The sequence below is a fragment of the Oncorhynchus masou genome, unplaced genomic scaffold, assembly GCF_036934945.1.
Source record: "Oncorhynchus masou masou isolate Uvic2021 unplaced genomic scaffold, UVic_Omas_1.1 unplaced_scaffold_5550, whole genome shotgun sequence".
Classification (NCBI taxonomy): Eukaryota; Metazoa; Chordata; class Actinopteri; order Salmoniformes; family Salmonidae; genus Oncorhynchus; species Oncorhynchus masou.
This window is the reverse complement of record NW_027011967.1, coordinates 1-20,216: the sequence shown is the minus strand read 5'-3', so window position 1 is coordinate 20,216 and position 20,216 is coordinate 1. Positions and strand designations below refer to the sequence as shown.

Genomic DNA, 20,216 nt, shown 5'->3' with positions numbered 1-20,216 from the left:
ACAGGTAGGATGTATACTGGTTGGTGTACAGGTAGGAGAAATACTGGTTGGTGTACAGGTAGGATACATACTGGTTGGTGTACAGGTAGGATACCTACTGGTTGGTGTACAGGTAGGAGACCTACTGGTTGGTGTACAGGTAGGATATATATTGGTTGGTGTACAGGTAGGATATATATTGGTTGGTGTACAGGTAGGAGATATACTGTTTTAGGTGTACAGGTAGGAGACATACTGCTTGGTGTACAGGTAGGAGACATACTGCTTGGTGTACAGGTAGGAGACATACTGGTTGGTGTACAGGTAGGAGACATACTGGTTGGTGTACAGGTAGGAGACATACTGCTTGGTGTACAGGTAGGAGACATACTGCTTGGTGTACAGGTAGGAGACATACTGCTTGGTGTACAGGTAGGAGACATACTGGTTGGTGTACAGGTAGGAGAAATACTGGTTGGTGTACAGGTAGGATACCTACTGGTTGGTGTACAGGTAGGAAATCTACTGGTTGGTGTACAGGTAGGATACCTACTGGTTGGTGTACAGGTAGGATACCTACTGGTTGGTGTACAGGTAGGATACCTACTGGTTGGTGTACAGGTAGGAGACCTACTGGTTGGTGTACAGGTAGGATATATATTGGTTGGTGTACAGGTAGGATATATATTGGTTGGTGTACAGGTAGGATATATATTGGTTGGTGTACAGGTAGGAGATATACTGGTTGGTGTACAGGTAGGATATATAATGGTTGGTGTACAGGTAGGAGATTTACTGGTTGGTGTACAGGTAGGATATATACTGGTTGCTGTACAGGTAGGAGTTATACTGGTTGGTGTACAGGTAGGAGTTATACTGGTTGGTGTACAGGTAGGATATATACTGGTTGGTGTACAGGTAGGATATATACTGGTTGCTGTACAGGTAGGAGTTATACTGGTTGGTGTACAGGTAGGAGTTATACTGGTTGGTGTACAGGTAGGATATATACTGGTTGGTGTACAGGTAGGAGATCAACTTGTTGGTGTACAGGTAGGAGAAATACTGGTTGGTGTACAGGTAGGAGATCTCCTGGTTGGTGAACAGGTAGGATATATACTGGTTGGTGTACAGGTAGGATATATACTGGTTTATATAGTATATAGTATATAGTGTATATAATATATAGTGTAGCAGGGTAGTGTATAGGGTAGTGTATAGTGTAGCAGAGTAGTGTATAGTGTAGCAGGGTGGTGTATAGTGTAGCAGGGTAGTGTATAGTGTAGCAGGGTAGTGTATAGTGTAGCAGGGTGGTGTATAGTGTAGCAGGGTAGAGTATAGTGTAGCAGGGTAGAGTATAGTGTAGCAGGGTAGTGTATAGTGTAGCAGGGTAGAGTATAGTGTAGCAGGGTAGAGTATAGTGTAGCAGGGTAGAGTATAGTGTAGCAGGGTAGTGTATAGTGTAGCAGGGTAGTGTATAGTGTAGCAGGGTAGTGTATAGTGTAGCAGGGTAGTGTATAGTGTAGCAGGGTAGTGACCTCTCTCACCACCGCCACCTGCCGTCAAACCTAATACTAGCCCCCTCTCTCCTCAATGACCTGTCAGTGTATGTCCGGGCCTGTCACCCCCCTCTCTCCTCAATGACCTGTCATTGTCTGTCTGGGCCTGTCACCCCCCTCTCCACTATGACCTGTCAGTGTCTGTCGGGAGTCTGGGTCTTCATGGTCATGATCCAAAGTGTCTCTCTCTCTCTGATACTCTCTTTCTTTGTCTGCTTATCTGTATCTCTATCGCACTGTCTATAACTCTGTCTCTCTCGGTCTCTTTCTCATTCTCTGTCTATCTCCCTCCCTCCCTCTCTGTCTATCTCCCTCCCTCCCTCTATCTCCCTCCCTCCCTCCCTCTATCTCCTCCCTCCCTCTCTGTCTATCTCCCTCCCTCCCTCTCTGTCTATCTCCCTCCCTCCCTCTCTGTCTGTGAGGGGTTAGACACCAGAAAAGGCGCACACTGCTTCAGATAATGGGTATATAAGGTGTGCAAATACAGTCTGTTAAAACTAAGTGGCTTTAACCAGAGTTATTTCACATTGGACCCTTAGGGCTCATAGGGCTCTGATCAAAAGTAGTGCACTATGTGAGGAATATGGTGCCATTTGTGAAGTGGGCATGTGACCATTCTGTAGTCTCTATTGTTAAGTGTGAAGAGGATACTTTTTGAGAATGTCAGGAGAGTTTTGATGGAGATATTCTCATCTCCTCTTGTGAGTACTAGATATTATTTCAACAGTCAGAGAGCCTGTCGTGGAGATAACAGATTGATTCTATAGGAGCTGGGGGCTTTCAGTAGGGAGCAGTGGAGAGCGGAGTTGGTGCTGTTGGGCTTGTAGCAGTCATCACTCTGAGCGCAGCTACACAACCTGGAGGAAAGCAATCAGACTCTCTGGTCTCTACTAACCATCCCGACAGGCTGATGTCTGGGTCTCTGTCTGAAGAAGCAGGCTTCACTCCAACCCACTCAAACGACCTCTATGGAAACAAGCCTTTGGACTTTATGTGTTTTTTATCCTCGATAATTCATAATGTCGGTAATGTCTCCAGTTGGAGCAGTATACAACTTTTAAATATCAATCAATCAAACACCTACACACCAGGAAGTGATCTAAGCTCACAGTCATCTAACACTGTCAAGGGTTGGATCCGGTTCAGGGAACAGAACCGAAAAATGGAAAATAACACAATTATTTGAGAAACTGAATCCGAAGAAGAAACAAAAGTGATCTATACTGTTCCAGAAGAACATACTGTTCCATACTGTTCCAGAAGAACATACTGTTCTATACTGTTCCAGAAGAACATACTGTTCTATACTGTTCCAGAAGAACATGAGGTTCCATATTGTTCCAGAAGAACATACTGTTCTATACTGTTCCAGAAGAACATACTGTTCTATACTGTTCCAGAAGAACATGCTGTTCCATATTGTTCCAGAAGAACATGCTGTTCCATACTGTTCCAGAAGAACATACTGTTCTATACTGTTCCAGAAGAACATACTGTTCTATACTGTTCCAGAAGAACATACTGTTCTATACTGTTCCAGAAGAACATACTGTTCTATACTGTTCCAGAAGAACATACTGTTCCATACTGTTCCAGAAGAACATACTGTTCTATACTGTTCCAGAAGAACATACTGTTCTATACTGTTCCAGAAGAACATACTGTTCTATACTGTTCCAGAAGAACATACTGTTCTATACTGTTCCAGAAGAACATACTGTTCTATACTGTTCCAGAAGAACATACTGTTCTATACTGTTCCAGAAGAACATACTGTTCTATACTGTTCCAGAAGAACATACTGTTCTATACTGTTCCAGAAGAACATACTGTTCCATACTGTTCCAGAAGAACATACTGTTCCATACTGTTCCAGAAGAACATACTGTTCCATACTGTTCCAGAAGAACATACTGTTCCATACTGTTCCAGAAGAACATACTGTTCCATACTGTTCCAGAAGAACATACTGTTCCATACTGTTCCAGAAGAACATACTGTTCCATACTGTTCCAGAAGAACATACTGTTCCATACTGTTCCAGAAGAACATACTGTTCTATACTGTTCCAGAAGAACATACTGTTCTATACTGTTCCAGAAGAACATACTGTTCTATACTGTTCCAGAAGAACATACTGTTCTATACTGTTCCAGAAGAACATACTGTTCTATACTGTTCCAGAAGAACATACTGTTCTATACGGTTCCAGAAGAACATACTGTTCTATACTGTTCCAGAAGAATATACTGTTCCATATTGTTCCAGAAGAACGTACTGTTCTATACTGTTCCAGAAGAACATACTGTTCCATATTGTTCCAGAAGAACATACTGTTCCATACTGTTCCAGAAGAACATACTGTTCTATACTGTTCCAGAAGAACATACTGTTCCATATTGTTCCAGAAGAACATACTGTTCCATATTGTTCCAGAAGAACATACTGTTCCATATTGTTCCAGAAGAACATACTGTTCCATATTGTTCCAGAAGAACATACTGTTCTATACTGTTCCAGAAGAACATACTGTTCTATACTGTTCCAGTAGAACATACTGTTCTATACTGTTCCAGAAGAACATACTGTTCTATACTGTTCCAGAAGAAATAAAACTGTTATTTTAAAAGCATTGAAAATGGAAAATTATGTTATTTTTAGTTCTGGGCATTTCCTTCCAGTCGCACAAAAATCACAACAAAGTGCCTATGCAAAGGCCTCACTCTGTCAATCAGACATGTATTCTGGCGTCTGACTGCCACCTGTAAATCTTTACCAGTTGGTTCAGACAACCTGCTCTCCCCTCTGATGCATGGGTTACTGTAGCCCCTCCCCTCTGATGCATGGGTTACTGTAGCCTCTCCCCTCTGATGCATGGGTTACTGTAGCTCCTCCCCTCTGATGCATAGGTTACTGTAGCCCCTCTCCTCTGATGCATGGGTTACTGTAGCCCCTCCCCTCTGATGCATGGGTTACTGTAGCCCCTCTCCTCTGATGCATGGGTTACTGTAGCTCCTCCCCTCTGATGCATGGGTTACTGTAGCCCCTCCCCTCTGATGCATGGGTTACTGTAGCCTCTCCCCTCTGAAGCATGGGTTACTGTAGCTCCTCCCCTCTGATGCATGGGTTACTGTAACCCCTCCCCTCTGATGCATGGGTTACTGTAGCCCCTCCCCTCTCATGCATGGGTTACTCTAGCCCCTCCCCTCTGATGCATGGGTTACTGTAGGCCCTCCCCTCTCATGCATGGGTTACTCTAGCCCCTCCCCTCTCATGCATGGGTTACTCTAGCCCCTCCCCTCTGATGCATGGGTTACTGCAGCCCATCCCCTCTGATGCATGGGTTACTGTAGCTCCTCCCCTCTCATGCATGGGTTACTCTAGCCCCTCCCCTCTGATGCATGGGTTACTGTAGCTCCTCCCCTCTGATGCATGGGTTACTGTAGCTCCTCCCCTCTGATGCATGGGTTACTGTAGCTCCTCCCCTCTGATGCATGGGTTACTGTAGCTCCTCCCCTCTAATGCATGGGTTACTGTAGCTCCTCCCCTCTGATGCATGGTTTACTGTAGCCCCTCCCCTCTGATGCATGGGTTACTGTAGCCCCTCCCCACTGATGCATGGGTTATTGTAGCCCCTCCCCACTGATGCATGGGTTACTGTAGCCCCTCCCCTCTGATGCATGGGTTACTGCAGCCTACTGATGACGCTACAATAGTGATTCAGAAATTAGGAAGAGATGTTTAATTGGAGATGTTTAATTAACTTGCTAGGTTTTCAACGCTCTCTCCTCATCCGCAGTTGAAACTGACGCCCTACACTGTGACTGGCAGCCCAGTCTGTGTTTCTTTTTCATTATGATTAAATCATGCTGTTACGGCAAAATATAATTTGCTCTTAACGACTTTCCTATACAGATTAAATCTCTTACCCGCTACATAGCAAGCTGCTCTATCCACACTGATTGGTGAAGTCATTTAATAAGCTAATCGTTAAAAAAAAGGAATAGAAGTTACCGTCTAAACCAATACCGTCTAAACCAATACCGTCTAAACCAATACCGTCTAAACCAATACCGTCTAAACCAATACCGTCTAAACCAATACCATCTAAACCAATACCGTCTATACCAATACCGTCTATACCAATACAGTCTAAACCAATACCGTCTAAACCAATACCGTCTAAACCAATACCATCTAAACCAATACAGTCTAAACCAATACCGTCTAAACCAATACCGTCTAAACCAATACCGTCTAAACCAATACCGTCTAAACCAATACAGTCTAAACCAATACAGTCTAAACCAATACAGTCTAAACCAATACCGTCTAAACCAATACCGTCTAAACCAATACCGTCTAAACCAATACAGTCTAAACCAATACAGTCTAAACCAATACCGTCTAAACCAATACCGTCTAAACCAATACCGTCTAAACCAATACCGTCTAAACCAATACCGTCTAAACCAATACAGTCTAAACCAATACCGTCTAAACCAATACCGTCTAAACCAATACAGTCTAAACCAATACCATCTAAACCAATACCGTCTAAACCAATACCATCTATACCAATACCATCTAAACCAATACCATCTAAACCAATACCATCTATACCAATACCATCTAAACCAATACCATCTAAACCAATACCATCTAAACCAATACCATCTAAACCAATACCATCTAAACCAATACCACGTGGTTTAAAAGAGAACCGGACCGGAACATTATTTTGCTGGTCGGAACAGTTGAACAGAACCAATTGAATAATGGTTCTGCTCAGAACTAAACATTTGGAAAATCATTTTGGTTCCAACCTCTGGTTCCTGCAGACATTTGTAGTCCTCCGTCTGTCATGTAGGAGAACGTGTATCGAGGGCGTGTTTGTCATAATTCAAAAACAATGAGAGGAAGAGGTAATGAACTAAAGCCTAACGTCTGACTGATAGTTACCCTGTTCTGATGGAGACAAACATTTCTCAATTATTTGAGATTTAATAGCTGAGTCGGTATGGGGTTATAGAGAGCGCTCTGTGTGTGTGTGTGTGTGTGTGTGTGTGTGTGTGTGTGTGTGTGTGTGTGTGTGTGTGTGCCTGCACCTTCTTCGGGCCCCCTGTTCTCATCTCATAGACGTCTATAGTGTAGTTGGACCTCCGGCCATAGCTGTCAAACTGGATGTTCCCCGTCATCCCCTGAACCTGGACCTGCACCGCGGGACAGTAACACACAGACGCAAAACACGCAGAACAACGTGTAATACAGGCGGCCAACTTATTATCACATGTGGAAAAAGCTGGTATTAGGAAATGGCAGGTATTCACATAGGCAGGGCCGTTGGCGATAATCAAATGATGGAACTGATAGGCTTTAATAAAAGATGTGGGTTTATGGTAATGAGAATGAGAGGCTCTTTGTATTTGAGAGAGATGAGCTGAGGGGAGAGAATTTCACTGTGAGAGGTCTGTGTGAGGACATCTGGGAGGCAGAGGAGGAAATTTGTCTCCTTCTATAGCTCTCTATCTCTCTCTCTGCCCCCTCTTTCTATCGCTCTCAATCTCTCTCTCTGCCCCCTCTTTCTATCGCTCTCAATCTCTCTCTCTGCCCCCTCTTTCTATCGCTCTCAATCTCTCTCTGCCCCCTCTTTCTATCGCCCTCTCTCTCTGCCTCTCTTTCTATAGCTCTCTCTCTCTGCCTCTCTTTCTATAGCTCTCTCTCTGCCTCTTTCTATAGCTCTATCTCTCTCCCTGTCCCTCTTTCCTTCCTTCCTTCCTTCCTTCCTTCCTTCCTTCCTTCCTTCCTTCCTTCCTTCCTTCCTTCCTTCCTTCCTTTCTTTCTTTCTTTCTTTCTTTCTTCCTTCCTTTCTTTCTTTCTCTGTCTTGTGTTTCTCAATCTAACTCTTACCCACTCCATCTCTCTCACTAACACCCCCTCTTTCTCTCCCCCTCCCTACATACCTACCTCCTTCTCTCTTTCCTCCCTAACCTCCCTCCCTCCTTCTCTCTCTCCACCTCCCTCCCCATCTGCCCCTCTTTCTGTCTCTCTCCCTCCTACCATTTTGAGAGCTCTCTCAATGTCGATGCCCTGGCTCCATGGTACGGCAGGGTTGGCCAGACAGTCTCCTGCGCCTCCTCGGCGTGACACGTCTACCCGTTGGCGCCGCAGGTACCGGAAGGCCTCCGCGATCACCAGGATGGCGTCGTGGGTCAGAGCTGACGTGTACTGCCGAGGACAAGAGAGAGATCAGAGGGATCACAAGAGAGATCACAAGAAAGATCAGAGGGATCACAAGAGAGATGAGAGGGATCACAAGAGAGATGAGAGGGATCACAAGAGAGATCAGAGGGATCACAAGAGGGATCAGAGGGATCACAAGAGGGATCAGAGGGATCACAAGAGAGATCAGAGGGATCACAAGAGAGATCAGAGGGATCACAAGAGGGATCAGAGGGATCACAAGAGGGATCAGAGGGATCACAAGAAAGATCACGAGAGAAGAGAACACTGAACACTGTAGCTGGCAAACAGTACATCATTAATTTATTAATTATTCCATTCATTATTTTATTAATTCAGGTATGAACAAGGGACAAAGTAGAATATTCTGGGGATGGAAACCTGCAGAAGTCAAATCAAATCTAAAGTTATTTGTCACATGCGTCCGAATACACCAGGTGTAGACCTTACAGTGAAATGCTGAATACAACAGGTGTAGACCTTACAGTGAAATGCTGAATACACCAGGTGTAGACCTTGTAGTGAAATGCTGAATACACCAGGTGTAGACCTTACAGTGAAATGCTGAATACACCAGGTGTAGACCTTGTAGTGAAATGCTGAATACACCAGGTGTAGACCTTACAGTGAAATGCTGAATACAACAGGTGTAGAGCTTACAGTGAAATGCTGAATACACCAGGTGTAGACCTTACAGTGAAATGCTGAATACACCAGGTGTAGACCTTACAGTGAAATGCTGAATACACCAGGTGTAGACCTTACAGTGAAATGATGAATACACCAGGTGTAGACCTTACAGTGAAATGCTGAATACACCAGGTGTAGACCTTACAGTGAAATGCTGAATACACCAGGTGTAGACCTTACAGTGAAATGCTGAATACACCAGGTGTAGACCTTACAGTGAAATGCTGAATACACCAGGTGTAGACCTTACAGTGAAATGATGAATACACCAGGTGTAGACCTTACAGTGAAATGCTGAATACACCAGGTGTAGACCTTACAGTGAAATGCTGAATACACCAGGTGTAGACCTTACAGTGAAATGCTGAATACACCAGGTGTAGACCTTACAGTGAAATGCTGAATACACCAGGTGTAGACCTTACAGTGAAATGCTGAATACACCAGGTGTAGACCTTACAGTGAAATGATGAATACACCAGGTGTAGACCTTACAGTGAAATGATGAATACACCAGGTGTAGACCTTACAGTGAAATGCTGAATACACCAGGTGTAGACCTTACAGTGAAATGCTGAATACACCAGGTGTAGACCTTACAGTGAAATGCTGAATACAACAGGTGTAGACCTTGTAGTGAAATGCTGAATACACCAGGTGTAAAACTTACAATGAAATGCTGAATACACCAGGTGTAGACCTTACAGTGAAATGCTGAATACACCAGGTGTAGTAGACCTTACAGTGAAATACTGAATACACCAGGTGTAGACCTTACAGTGAAATGCTGAATACACCAGGTGTAGACCTTGTAGTGAAATGCTGAATACAACAGGTGTAGACCTTACAGTGAAATGATGAATACACCAGGTGTAGACCTTACAGTGAAATGGTGAATACACCAGGTGTAGACCTTACAGTGAAATGGTGAATACACCAGGTGTAGACCTTACAGTGAAATGCTAAATACACCAGGTGTAGACCTTGTAAGTTTCACTCTCTCACTCAATTCAATTCAAGGGGCTTTATTGGCATGGGAAACATATGTTAACATTGCCAAAGCACGTGAGGTAGATAATATACAATATTCTCTCTCACTCACTCTCTCCCCATCTCTCTCTCACTAACTTTTTCCACAGGTTATTTCTATTGGTTATTCACAGTGTATGTATTCCTGGTGTCACTATGTCTGTTTATTCTATTTGTATCTTATCTTTCTCTCTGCCTGGTTGGAAAATAACCCGTAAACATTTCACTGTTAGTCTACACCTGTTGTCCTGGAAGTGTGTGATTTGAGGGATATATTTCAGTTCATTCATTGGCTCCCAATCGGTGTAACTTTGGAAATGCCGGATCTCTATGTCAGGATGCATCATTCATCCAAGTTTGCTGAGAATTGGGCCACAGTGCTGCCAGAGATATCGATTGTGACTAACATACGAACATGGGGGACAATTAAGTGTAATTTCAAATGCATTGATCATTGTTTAATTACATGTAAATTGAAGCTAAGCTAAAACGTTGCTTCGGACCTGATCTGTCTATCGATGTCACGTTCTGACCTTAGTTCCTTTATTACTGTCTATCGATGTCACGTTCTGACCTTAGTTCCTTTATTAAGTCTTTGATCTGATCTTTCTATCGATGTATTGATCATTGGGGAAGGAGAGAAATGGAAAAGAGAGAGAATGGGAGAGTGACATACTAAGAGGAGAAGGGAGAAGAGAGGAGAGGAGAAGGAGAGGAAAGGAGAGGAGAATGAGAGGAAAGGAGAGGAGGAGGAGAGGAGAAGGAGAGGAAAGGAGAGGAGAAGAAGAGAGAAAAGAGGAGAAGAGAAAGGAGAAGAGAAGGAGAGGAAAAGAAGGGAGAAGAGAGGAGAATAGAAGGAGAGGAAAGGAGAGGAGAAGGAGAGGAAAGGAGAGGAGAAGAGAGGAGAGGAGAAGGAGAGGGAAGGAGAGGGAAGGAGAGGGAAGGAGAGGAGAAGAAGGGAGAAGAGAGGAGAAGGAGAGGAAAGGAGTTGAGAAGAAGGTAGAAGAGAGAAGGAGAGGAAAGGAGTTGAGAAGAAGGTAGAAGAGAGGAGAAGGAAGGAGAGGAGAAGAAGGTAGAAGAGAGGAGAAGAGAATGAGAGGAAAGGAGAGGAGAAGAAGGGAGAAGAGAGGAGAAGAGAATGAGAGGAAAGGAGAGGAGAAGAAGGGAGAAGAGAGGAGAAGGGAAGGAGAGGAAAGGAGAAGGAGAGGAAAGGAGAAGGAGAGGAAAGGAGAAGGAGAAGGGAGAAGAGAGGAGAAGGGAAGGAGAGGAAAGGAGAAGAAAAGAAGGGAGAAGAGAGAGGAGAAGAGAAGGGAGAGAAAGAAAGGAGAAGAAGGGAGAATAGAGGAGAAGAGAATGAGAGGAAAGGAGAAGATAGGAGAAGAGAAGGAGAAAAGAAGGAGAAGATAGGAGAAGAGAAGGAGAAAAGAAGGAGAAGAAAGGAGAGGAGAAGAGAGGAGAAGAAGGGAGAAGAGAAGAGAAGGAGAGGAAAGAGAATGGGAGAGTGACAGATACTGAGAGGAGAAGAATGGAGAAGGACAGGAGGGAGAGCCCTCTATCTAAAAGAAGAGATGGATTCATTCTGTTGTGCATACATAACAGTACATCATGAAAGGCTTGGCTGCTGTTCTGTAGTCTGCAGTAGGTACCTTGAGCGGGGTGTTCTTGGCCTCTGGGAATTCCCTTTCATCCAGTCTCTCCCAGCGCTGTAGGAACTGCTGAACGATGGAGTTCTCAGGGCTCACTATCTGGAAGCCTGATATGTTGGCCCCGCCTTGGAAGACCTTGTCCAAGCTCACATTGGAGAAACCCTGACATCAGAAAGAGGGGAGACGGGGATGGGGGAGAGGGAAGGAGAGAGGGAAGGAGGGAGAGAGGGATGAGGGAGACAGGGAGAGAGGGATGAGGGAGACAGGGAGAGAGGGATGGAGGGAGACAGGGAGAGAGGGATGGAGGGAGAGAGGGATGAGGGAGACAGGGAGAGAGGGATGAGGGAGACAGGGAGAGTGGGATGGAGGGAAAGAGGAATGGAGGGAGAGAGAAATGGAGGGAGAGAGACAGGGAGAGAGAGAGACAGGGAGAGAGGGGTGGAGGGACACAGGGAGAGAGGGATGGAGGGAGACAGGAGAGAGGGATGGAGACAGGGAGAGATGTATGGAGGGAGACAGGAGAGAGGTATGGAGGGATGTACAGAGAGAGGGATGTAGGGAGAGAAGGATAGAGGGAGACAAGAGAGAGGGGTAGAGGGAGCGAGGAGAAAGGGATGGAGGGAGAGATAAATGGAGGGAGAGAGACAGGGAGAGAGGTATGGAGGGAGACAGGAGAGAGGTATGGAGGGATGTAGGGAGAGAGGGAGAGAGGGATGGAGGGAGACAGGGAGTGAGGGGTGGAGGGAGAGAGGGAGACAGGGAGACAGGGAGAGAGGGATGGAGGGAGACGGGAATGGAGGGAGAGAGGGAGAGAGGGATGGAGGGAGACAGGGATGGATGGAGATAGGGAGAGAGGGGTGGAGGGACACAGGGAGAGAGGGATGGAGGGAGACAGGAGAGAGGGATGGAGACAGGGAGAGATGTATGGAGGGAGACAGGAGAGAGGTATGGAGGGATGTACAGAGAGAGGGATGTAGGGAGAGAAGGATAGAGGGAGACAAGAGAGAGGGGTAGAGGGAGCGAGGAGAAAGGGATGGAGGGAGACAGGGAGAGAGGTATGGAGGGAGACAGGAGAGAGGTATGGAGGGATGTAGGGAGAGAGGGATGGAGGGAGACAGGGAGTGAGGGGTGGAGGGAGAGAGGGAGACAGGGAGACAGGGAGAGAGGGATGGAGGGAGACGGGAATGGAGGGAGAGAGGGAGAGAGGGATGGAGGGAGACAGGGATGGATGGAGATAGGGAGAGAGGGGTGGAGGGAAACAGGGAGAGAGGGATGGAGGTAGAGAGGAATGGAGGGAGAGAGGGAGACAGGGTGTTAGAAGGATGGAGGGAGAGAGGGATGGAGGGAGACAGGGATGGAGGGAGAGAGGGAGAGAGGGAGAGAGGGAGACAGGGAGAGAGGGAGGGAGGGAGAGAGGGAGAGAGGTATGGAGGGAGACAGGGAGAGAGGGGTGGAGGGAGACAGGGAGAGAGGGATGGAGGGAGACAGGGAGAGAGGGATGGAGGGAGAAAGGAGAGAGGGGTGGGAGGGAGACAGGGGGAAGACAGAGAGGGAGACAGGGGGAAGACAGAGAGGGAGACAGGGGGAAGACAGAGAGGGAGACAGGGGGTGAAAAGGGATGGAGAGGGAAAGAAAGAGAAAAGGCATTCAAAGAGAGAGACCAAGAGACAGAGGGATAGAAACAGGAAGAGAGAGACCGAGAGAGACAGAGGGAGAGAAACAGGAAGAGAGAGACCGAGAGAGACAGAGGGAGAGAAACAGGAAGAGAGACCGAGAGACCGAGGAAGAGAAACAGGAAGAGAGAGACCGAGAGAGACAGAGGGAGAGAAACAGGATGAGCGAGACCGAGAGACAGAGGGAGAGAAACAGGATGAGAGAGAACGAGAGACAGAGAGAGAGAAACAGGATGAGAGAGACCAAGAGACAGAGGGAGAGAAACAGGAAGAGAGACCAAGAGACAGAGGGAGAGAAACAGGATGAGGGAGCCAGAGAGACAGAGAAGCAGAGGGAATTCACGCCCCAAAAGAATAAAGCTTCCAAGAAAATGTTCAGTGAATCACCTTGAAAGTGCATTTAGGGATTTGAAAACATCAAAGTGTCATGAGGAAGGATGTCATACATCTAGCTACTCAAAGTAACTCAATACATCTAGCTACTCAAAGTAACTCAATATGACTGGCTACTCAAAGTAACTCAATATGACTGGCTACTCAAAGTAACTCAATATGACTGGCTACTCAAAGTAACTCAATATGTCTGGCTACTCAGAGTAACTCAATACATCTAGCTACTCAAAGTAACCCAATACGTCTAGCTACTCAAAGTAACTCAATACGTCTAGCTACTCAAAGTAACTCAATACGTCTAGCTACTCAAAGTAACTCAATACGTCTAGCTACTCAGAGTAACTCAATACGTCTAGCTACTCATAGTAACTCAATATGTCTAGCTACTCATAGTAACTCAATACATCTAGCTACTCAAAGTAACTCAATACATCTAGCTACTCAAAGTAACTCAATATGTCTAGCTACTCAAAGTAACTCAATACGTCTAGCTACCCAAAGTAACTCAATATGTCTAGCTACTCAAAGTAACTCAATACATCTAGCTATCCATAGTAACTCAGTGAGGAGTATTAGACCCCACAAGGTAGTGAATAGTCACAGAATGGAAAACTATTTTATCTTCAGCCCTAAGATACGGTACAACAACATGGTTCAGTCTGTCCGCCTAGAAAACCTAACATAATGTAATATATTCTGACAAGCTGTCACGCCCTGGTCTAAGTATTTTGTGTTTTTCTTCATGTATTGGGTCAGGCCAGGGTGTGGCATGGAGTTTTTGTATTGTGGTGTGTTTTGTCTTGGGGTTTTGGTGTGTATGTATTTGGGATTGTAGCTAGTGGGGATATCTAGCAAAGTCTATGGCTGTCTGGAGTGGTTCTCAATCAGAGGCAGGTGCTTATCGTTGTCTCTGATTGGGAACCATATTTAGGCAGCCATATTCTTTGAGTTTGTCGTGGGTGATTGTCCTTAGTGTCTTCATGTCCTTGTGCTGTGTTAGTTGACACCAGTTTAGGCTGTTTCGGTTTTCATTTCGTTTATTTGTTTTTGTAGTGTTTTGTATTGATTCGTGTTACGTTTGTTTTATTAAACATGGATCACAATAGACACGCTGCAGTTTGGTCCGACTCTCCTTCACCTTATGAAAACCGTGACACAAGCCTGCAGCTCCAACTGCCGTCAGCTTACACACTGCCACATGGAAACGTCTGTCTTTCCATGGTTTCAGAATGCAGCGTCGTGTGATGGAGAACAAGGACATGTGTCCGTGAATTTTGCATAATGGGGAATTCTAAAGTCAGGGACACAGTGGAGGGAGAGAGACCAGCAGGAGAGGAGAAGGAGACAAGAGGGAAGGCCCCTGTGCTCATTTTAAACCAGTCTTGATAATATAGGAGTCAACCTGACACTTCCATTTCCCACTTTAACCCTCTGACTACAACAGATCAGACACTATATCCAAAAGGTAGAATAGTAAAGTAATGACATCATCACGGTTCACAAGCCCTGTTCTCCAGATGGAGGCAAGGAGAGAGGATGCAAGGAATCAAGGAGATATTGAGAAAGGTTGACCTACTGTTTCTTAGAAGTATAAACTAAGAGTTAATCCCAAATCGCACCTTTCTCTCTACATCGTACCCTACACCAGAGCCCAGTAGAACACTGCATGGGGAATAGCATGCAATTTGAGATGCTGCCTTGTATCTAGTGTTGACTCACCAGGTTAGACAGGATGTAGTGGTATCCACGGGCGTTCTTCCCCAGAGAGACCACCTGTAGGAGAGATCAACACAAAGGTGAGCCAACCAGTGTTGACTGAGCTGTGTCATGGGGTGTAATGGGAAATTGCTGATATTGGGTTTGTTTAGCGTTTTCCCCAGTAATGGTTAAGGTTAGGTGTTTAGCGTTTTCCACAGTAATGGTTAAGGTTAGGTGTTTAGCGTTTTCCACAGTAATGGTTAAGGTTAGGTGTTTAGCGTTTTCCCCAGTCATGGTTAAGGTTAGGTGTTTAGCGTTTTCCACAGTAATGGTTAAGGTTAGGTATTTAGCGTTTTCCCCAGTAATGGTTAAGGTTAGGTGTTTAGCGTTTTCTCCAGTCATGGTTAAGGTTAGGTGTTTAGCGTTTTCCACAGTAATGGTTAAGGTTAGGTGTTTAGCGTTTTCTCCAGTCATGGTTAAGGTTAGGTGTTTAGCGTTTTCTCCAGTAATGGTTAAGGTTAGGTGTTTAGCGTTTTAGGTTCTGGGGGAAGCTGATACTGAACTTGTTGCTAGGGGAAACATCACCCCAGAACTAGTCAAACATGATACAGGTTAGTCAACCAACCAAGGGGCACAATAACAGCTCATACCTTCAGGTACAGTCCTCTCCATAATACTGTAATAACACATAATTATCTATAAATAAAGACTAATTACATCAGCTGATAATGAGAGAACCCTTCTTCAAGATAGGTCTGGTGTTATAGACAAGTCTGGTCTTATAGACAGGTCTGGTCTTATAGACAGGTCTGGTGTTATAGACAGGTCTGGTGTTATAGACAGGTCTGGTGTTATAGACAGGTCTGGTGTTATAGACAGGTCTGGTGTTATAGACAGGTCTGGTCTTATAGACAGGTCTGGTGTTATAGACAGGTCTGGTGTTATAGACAGGTCTGGTCTTATAGACAGGTCTGGTCTTATAGACAGGTCTGGTCTTATAGACAGGTCTGGTGTTATAGACAGGTCTGGTGTTATAGACAGGTCTGGTCTTATAGACAGGTCTGGTCTTATAGACAGGTCTGGTCTTATAGACAGGTCTGAGGTCTGGTCTTATAGACAGGTCTGGTGTTATAGACAGGTCTGGTCTTATAGACAGGTCTGGTCTTATAGACAGGTCTGAGGTCTGGTCTTATAGACAGGTCTGGTGTTATAGACAGGTCTGGTCTTATAGACAGGTCTGGTCTTATAGACAGGTCTGGTCTTATAGACAGGTCTGGTGTTATAGACAGGTCTGGTCTTATAGACAAGTCTGGTCTTATAGACAAGCCTGGTCATCTAGACAGGTCTGGTGTTATAAACGGGTCTTATTATAGACGGGTCTTATTATAGACGGGTCTTATTATAGACGGGTCTTACTATAGACGGGTCTTACTATAGACGGGTCTTACTATAGACGGGTCTTACTATAGACGGGTCTTACTATAGACGGGTCTTAGTATAGACGGGTCTTAGTATAGACGGGTCTTAGTATAGACGGGTCTTAGTATAGACGGGTCTTAGTATAGACGGGTCTTAGTATAGACGGGTCTTACTATAGACGGGTCTTACTATAGACGGGTCTTACTATAGACGGGTCTTAGTATAGACGGGTATTAGTATAGACGGGTCTTACTATAGACGGGTCTTACTATAGACGGGTCTTAGTATAGACGGGTCTTAGTATAGACGGGTCTTACTATAGACGGGTCTTACTATAGACGGGTCTTAGTATAGACGGGTCTTAGTATAGACGGGTCTTACTATAGACATGCCTTACTATAGACGGGTCTTACTATAGACGGGTCTTAGTATAGACGGGTCTTAGTATAGACGGGTCTTACTATAGACGGGTCTTACTATAGACATGCCTTATTATAGACATGCCTTACTATAGACGGGTCTTACTATAGACGGGTCTTACTATAGACGGGTCTTACTATAGACGGGTCTTACTATAGACGGGTCTTAGTATAGACGGGTCTTAGTATAGACAGGTCTGGTCTTATAATAGACAGGTCTGGTCTTATAATAGACAGGTCTGGTCTTATAATAGACAGGTCTGGTCTTATTTTAGACGGGTCTTAGTATAGACAGGTCTGGTCTTCTAGACAGGTCGTATAGACAGGTGTTAGTATAGACAGGTCTGGTCTTCTAGACAGGTCGTATAGACAGGTGTTAGTATAGACAGGTCTGGTCTTCTAGACAGGTCGTATAGACAGGTCTTAGTATTGACAGGTTGTATTATAGACAGGTCTTAGTATAGACATCTTGCAGCTTCTGGTCACTCTAGAGCAGTAAGTGTTATAAATCACATATTTTGGTGATATCATATTCAGAAATCAAAGGTCACTTAAGTACAGCAGTTATGCATCTCATCTTCTACTTTGAAAATATCACACCTTCAAATCAGAACAGCATGTTCCCTGCCCACACAGCAAGGTTCAAAATAGACTAGAATATTCAGAAGCCTACAATTTACATTCAGCAATGACTGTGGTTCAATTTTCAAAGCAACAAATGTACATTTTATTCTAGTTTATGCCAGAACTTGTACAGTGGCACCTGTCTGAAATAGAACCCTATTCTCTACATAGTGCACTATAAAGGAAATATGTCATTTGGGACACCTCTTGATTAAACCGTTTTGGGTTGGTTATAATAATCTCCAAATCACCAGCCATACATATTCGAATGGATGAGTGAACAAAGCATGGTTATGAGGTCTGCTATACTGTAGGCAGCCAGGCAGTGGAAGTCTGGATGTGTCAATGACGAGATTGACAACAACGTCTCAGTTTTCATCTGTGTTCTGCAAACAAACCATAGCGGAATCACACGACAACATGAGTTCTACAGCGGAATCACACGACAACATGAGTTCTACAGCGGAATCACACGACAACATGAGTTCTACAGCGGAATCACACGACAACATGAGTTCTACAGCGGAATCACACGACAACATGAGTTCTACAGCGGAATCACACGACAACATGAGATCTACAGCGGAATCACACGACAACATGAGTTCTACAGCGGAATCACACGACAACATGAGATCTACAGCAGAATCACACGACAACATGAGTTCTACAGCGGAATCACACGACAACATGAGTTCTACAGCGGAATCACACGACAACATGAGTTTTACAGCGGAATCACACGACAACATGAGTTCTACAGCGGAATCACACGACAACATGAGTTCTACAGCGGAATCACACGACAACATGAGTTCTACAGCGGAATCACACGACAACATGAGATCTACAGCGGAATCACACGACAACATGAGTTCTACAGCGGAATCACACGGCAACATGAGTTCTACAGCGGAATCACACGACAACATGAGTTCTACAGCGGAATCACACGACAACATGAGTTCTACAGCGGAATCACACGACAACATGAGTTCTACAGCGGAATCACACGACAACATGAGATCTACAGCAGAATCACACGACAACATGAGTTCTACAGCGGAATCACACGACAACATGAGATCTACAGCGGAATCACACGACAACATGAGTTCTACAGCGGAATCACACGACAACATGAGTTCTACAGCGGAATCACACGACAACATGAGTTCTACAGCGGAATCACACGACAACATGAGTTCTACAGCGGAATCACACGGCAACATGAGTTCTACAGCGGAATCACACGACAACATGAGATCTACAGCGGAATCACACGACAACATGAGTTCTACACCGGAATCACATGACATGAGTTCTACAGCAGAACAAACAGTCAAACTCAGCAACTAGCTTTCTCCTGCTTTTCGACCTGGTAGCCAGAGGCCTTCCATAGCAACTGATTCAAACCAAACTCTTACATTAGGGTGTCTTTCTGTGCAGAATCAAGTGGCAGAAAATGATTTATGTTTTCAATTTAGAGAAGTGGATTCTCTGGTGACGCATCGTGTAGGCTTCCACTTCCCACTTCCCAACAGACACAAGAGGAGAGAGGGAACGGAGAGGTACTGCTGATCACCCATTTTCTACAACCCCAGGCCTTCACTCAGCCATTACTGAAGCTGTGTGCTGTTATTAAACAGATTTTCATCCAATTTCAGGAAAAACACTCAACTGTTTATTTCCTTTCAGTCCTTCTGATCTCTTGACAGAAGTAGCCATGCCTACACCCCATGCCTCAGATCACACCCATCTAATACAGCCTCGCTGTTGACGTCTGACACACACATCAAATAAAGCCATTTTTCCATATGTGTTGAGGTCTGGAATGGACTGCTTTTCACACAGGAAATGATGTCGCATGACAGAACACCAATACACTGCGCTCGTTGGTTCACTCAGGCCATCAGGCAGCTCAGATGGGTCAGCAGTTCCTGACAGCTCCAATGTCATTAATATCATCACCTCACACACACCACATCACATACAGGACATCACCTGGAGGAAGGAGGGAGAGCGAGAGAGATGTGGTGGGGGAGGGGTGGGGAGTGGGGGAGAGAGGATGAAAGGGGGAGAGAGGAGGGGAGGGGAGAGAGGATGAGAGGGGAGAGAGGGATGAGAGGGGAGAGAGGGATGAGAGGGGAGGGGGGAGAGAGGAGGGGAGGGGGAGAGAGGATGAGAGGGGGAGAGATGAGGGGAGGGGGAGAGAGGGGGAGAGAGGATGAGAGGGGGAGAGAGGAGGGGAGGGGGAGAGAGGAGGGGAGGGGGAGAGGATGAGAAGGGGAGAGAGGAGGGGAGGGGGAGAGAGGATGAGAGGGGAGAGGAGGGGGGGAGGGGGAGAGAGGAGGGAGGGGGAGAGAGGATGAGAGGGGGAGATAGGAGGGGAGGGGAGAGAGAGGATGAGAGGGGAGAGAGGGGATGAGAGGGGAGAGAGGAGGAGGGGAGGGGAGAGAGGATGAGAGGGGAGAGAGGATGAGAGGGGGAGAGAGGATGAGAGGGGGAGAGAGGATGAGAAGGGGAGAGAGGAGGGGAGGGGGAGAGAGGATGAGAGGGGGAGAGAGGAGGGGAGGGGGAGAGAGGAGGGGAGGGGGAGAGAGGATGAGAGGGGGAGAGAGAGGGAGGGAGGGGAGAGAGGATGAGAGAGGATGAGAGGGGAGAGAGGAGGGGAGGGAGAGAGAGGATGAGAGGGGGAGAGAGAGGAGGGAGGGGGAGAGAGGATGAGAGGGGGAGAGAGGAGGGAGGGGGAGAGAGAGGATGAGAGGGAGAGAGAGAGGGATGAGAGGGGAGAGAGGATGAGAGGGGGAGAGAGAGGATGAGAAGGGAGGAGGAGGAGGGGGA

General features: G+C 45.7%; 1 protein-coding gene across 1 annotated transcript; it reads right to left on the bottom strand.

Moving 5' to 3' along the window:
* Positions 1-210: 210 nt before the first annotated feature.
* LOC135536099 (glutamate receptor 3-like) lies at positions 211-16,719 on the bottom strand. Its single transcript, XM_064962485.1, has 6 exons — positions 16,711-16,719; positions 14,932-14,985; positions 11,147-11,308; positions 7,599-7,766; positions 6,641-6,751; positions 211-474 (listed from the first exon to the last, which is right to left on the bottom strand). Exons 1-6 carry the CDS (start codon positions 16,717-16,719, stop codon positions 211-213), a joined length of 768 nt encoding a protein of 255 aa, XP_064818557.1.
* Positions 16,720-20,216: the final 3,497 nt, after the last annotated feature.

What these genes read in the sequence shown, in the direction of transcription:
- LOC135536099 (XM_064962485.1), bottom strand. An exon ending in TTGAGAGAGCTCTCAAAATG is followed by an intron (nt 6,752 to 7,598) that starts GTAGGAGGGAGA and finishes CCCGCGGTGCAG; the next exon opens with GTCCAGGTTCAGGGGATGAC. An exon ending in GGGGCCCGAAGAAGGTGCAG is followed by an intron (nt 475 to 6,640) that starts GCACACACACAC and finishes ACCAACCAGTAG; the next exon opens with GTATCCTACCTGTACACCAA.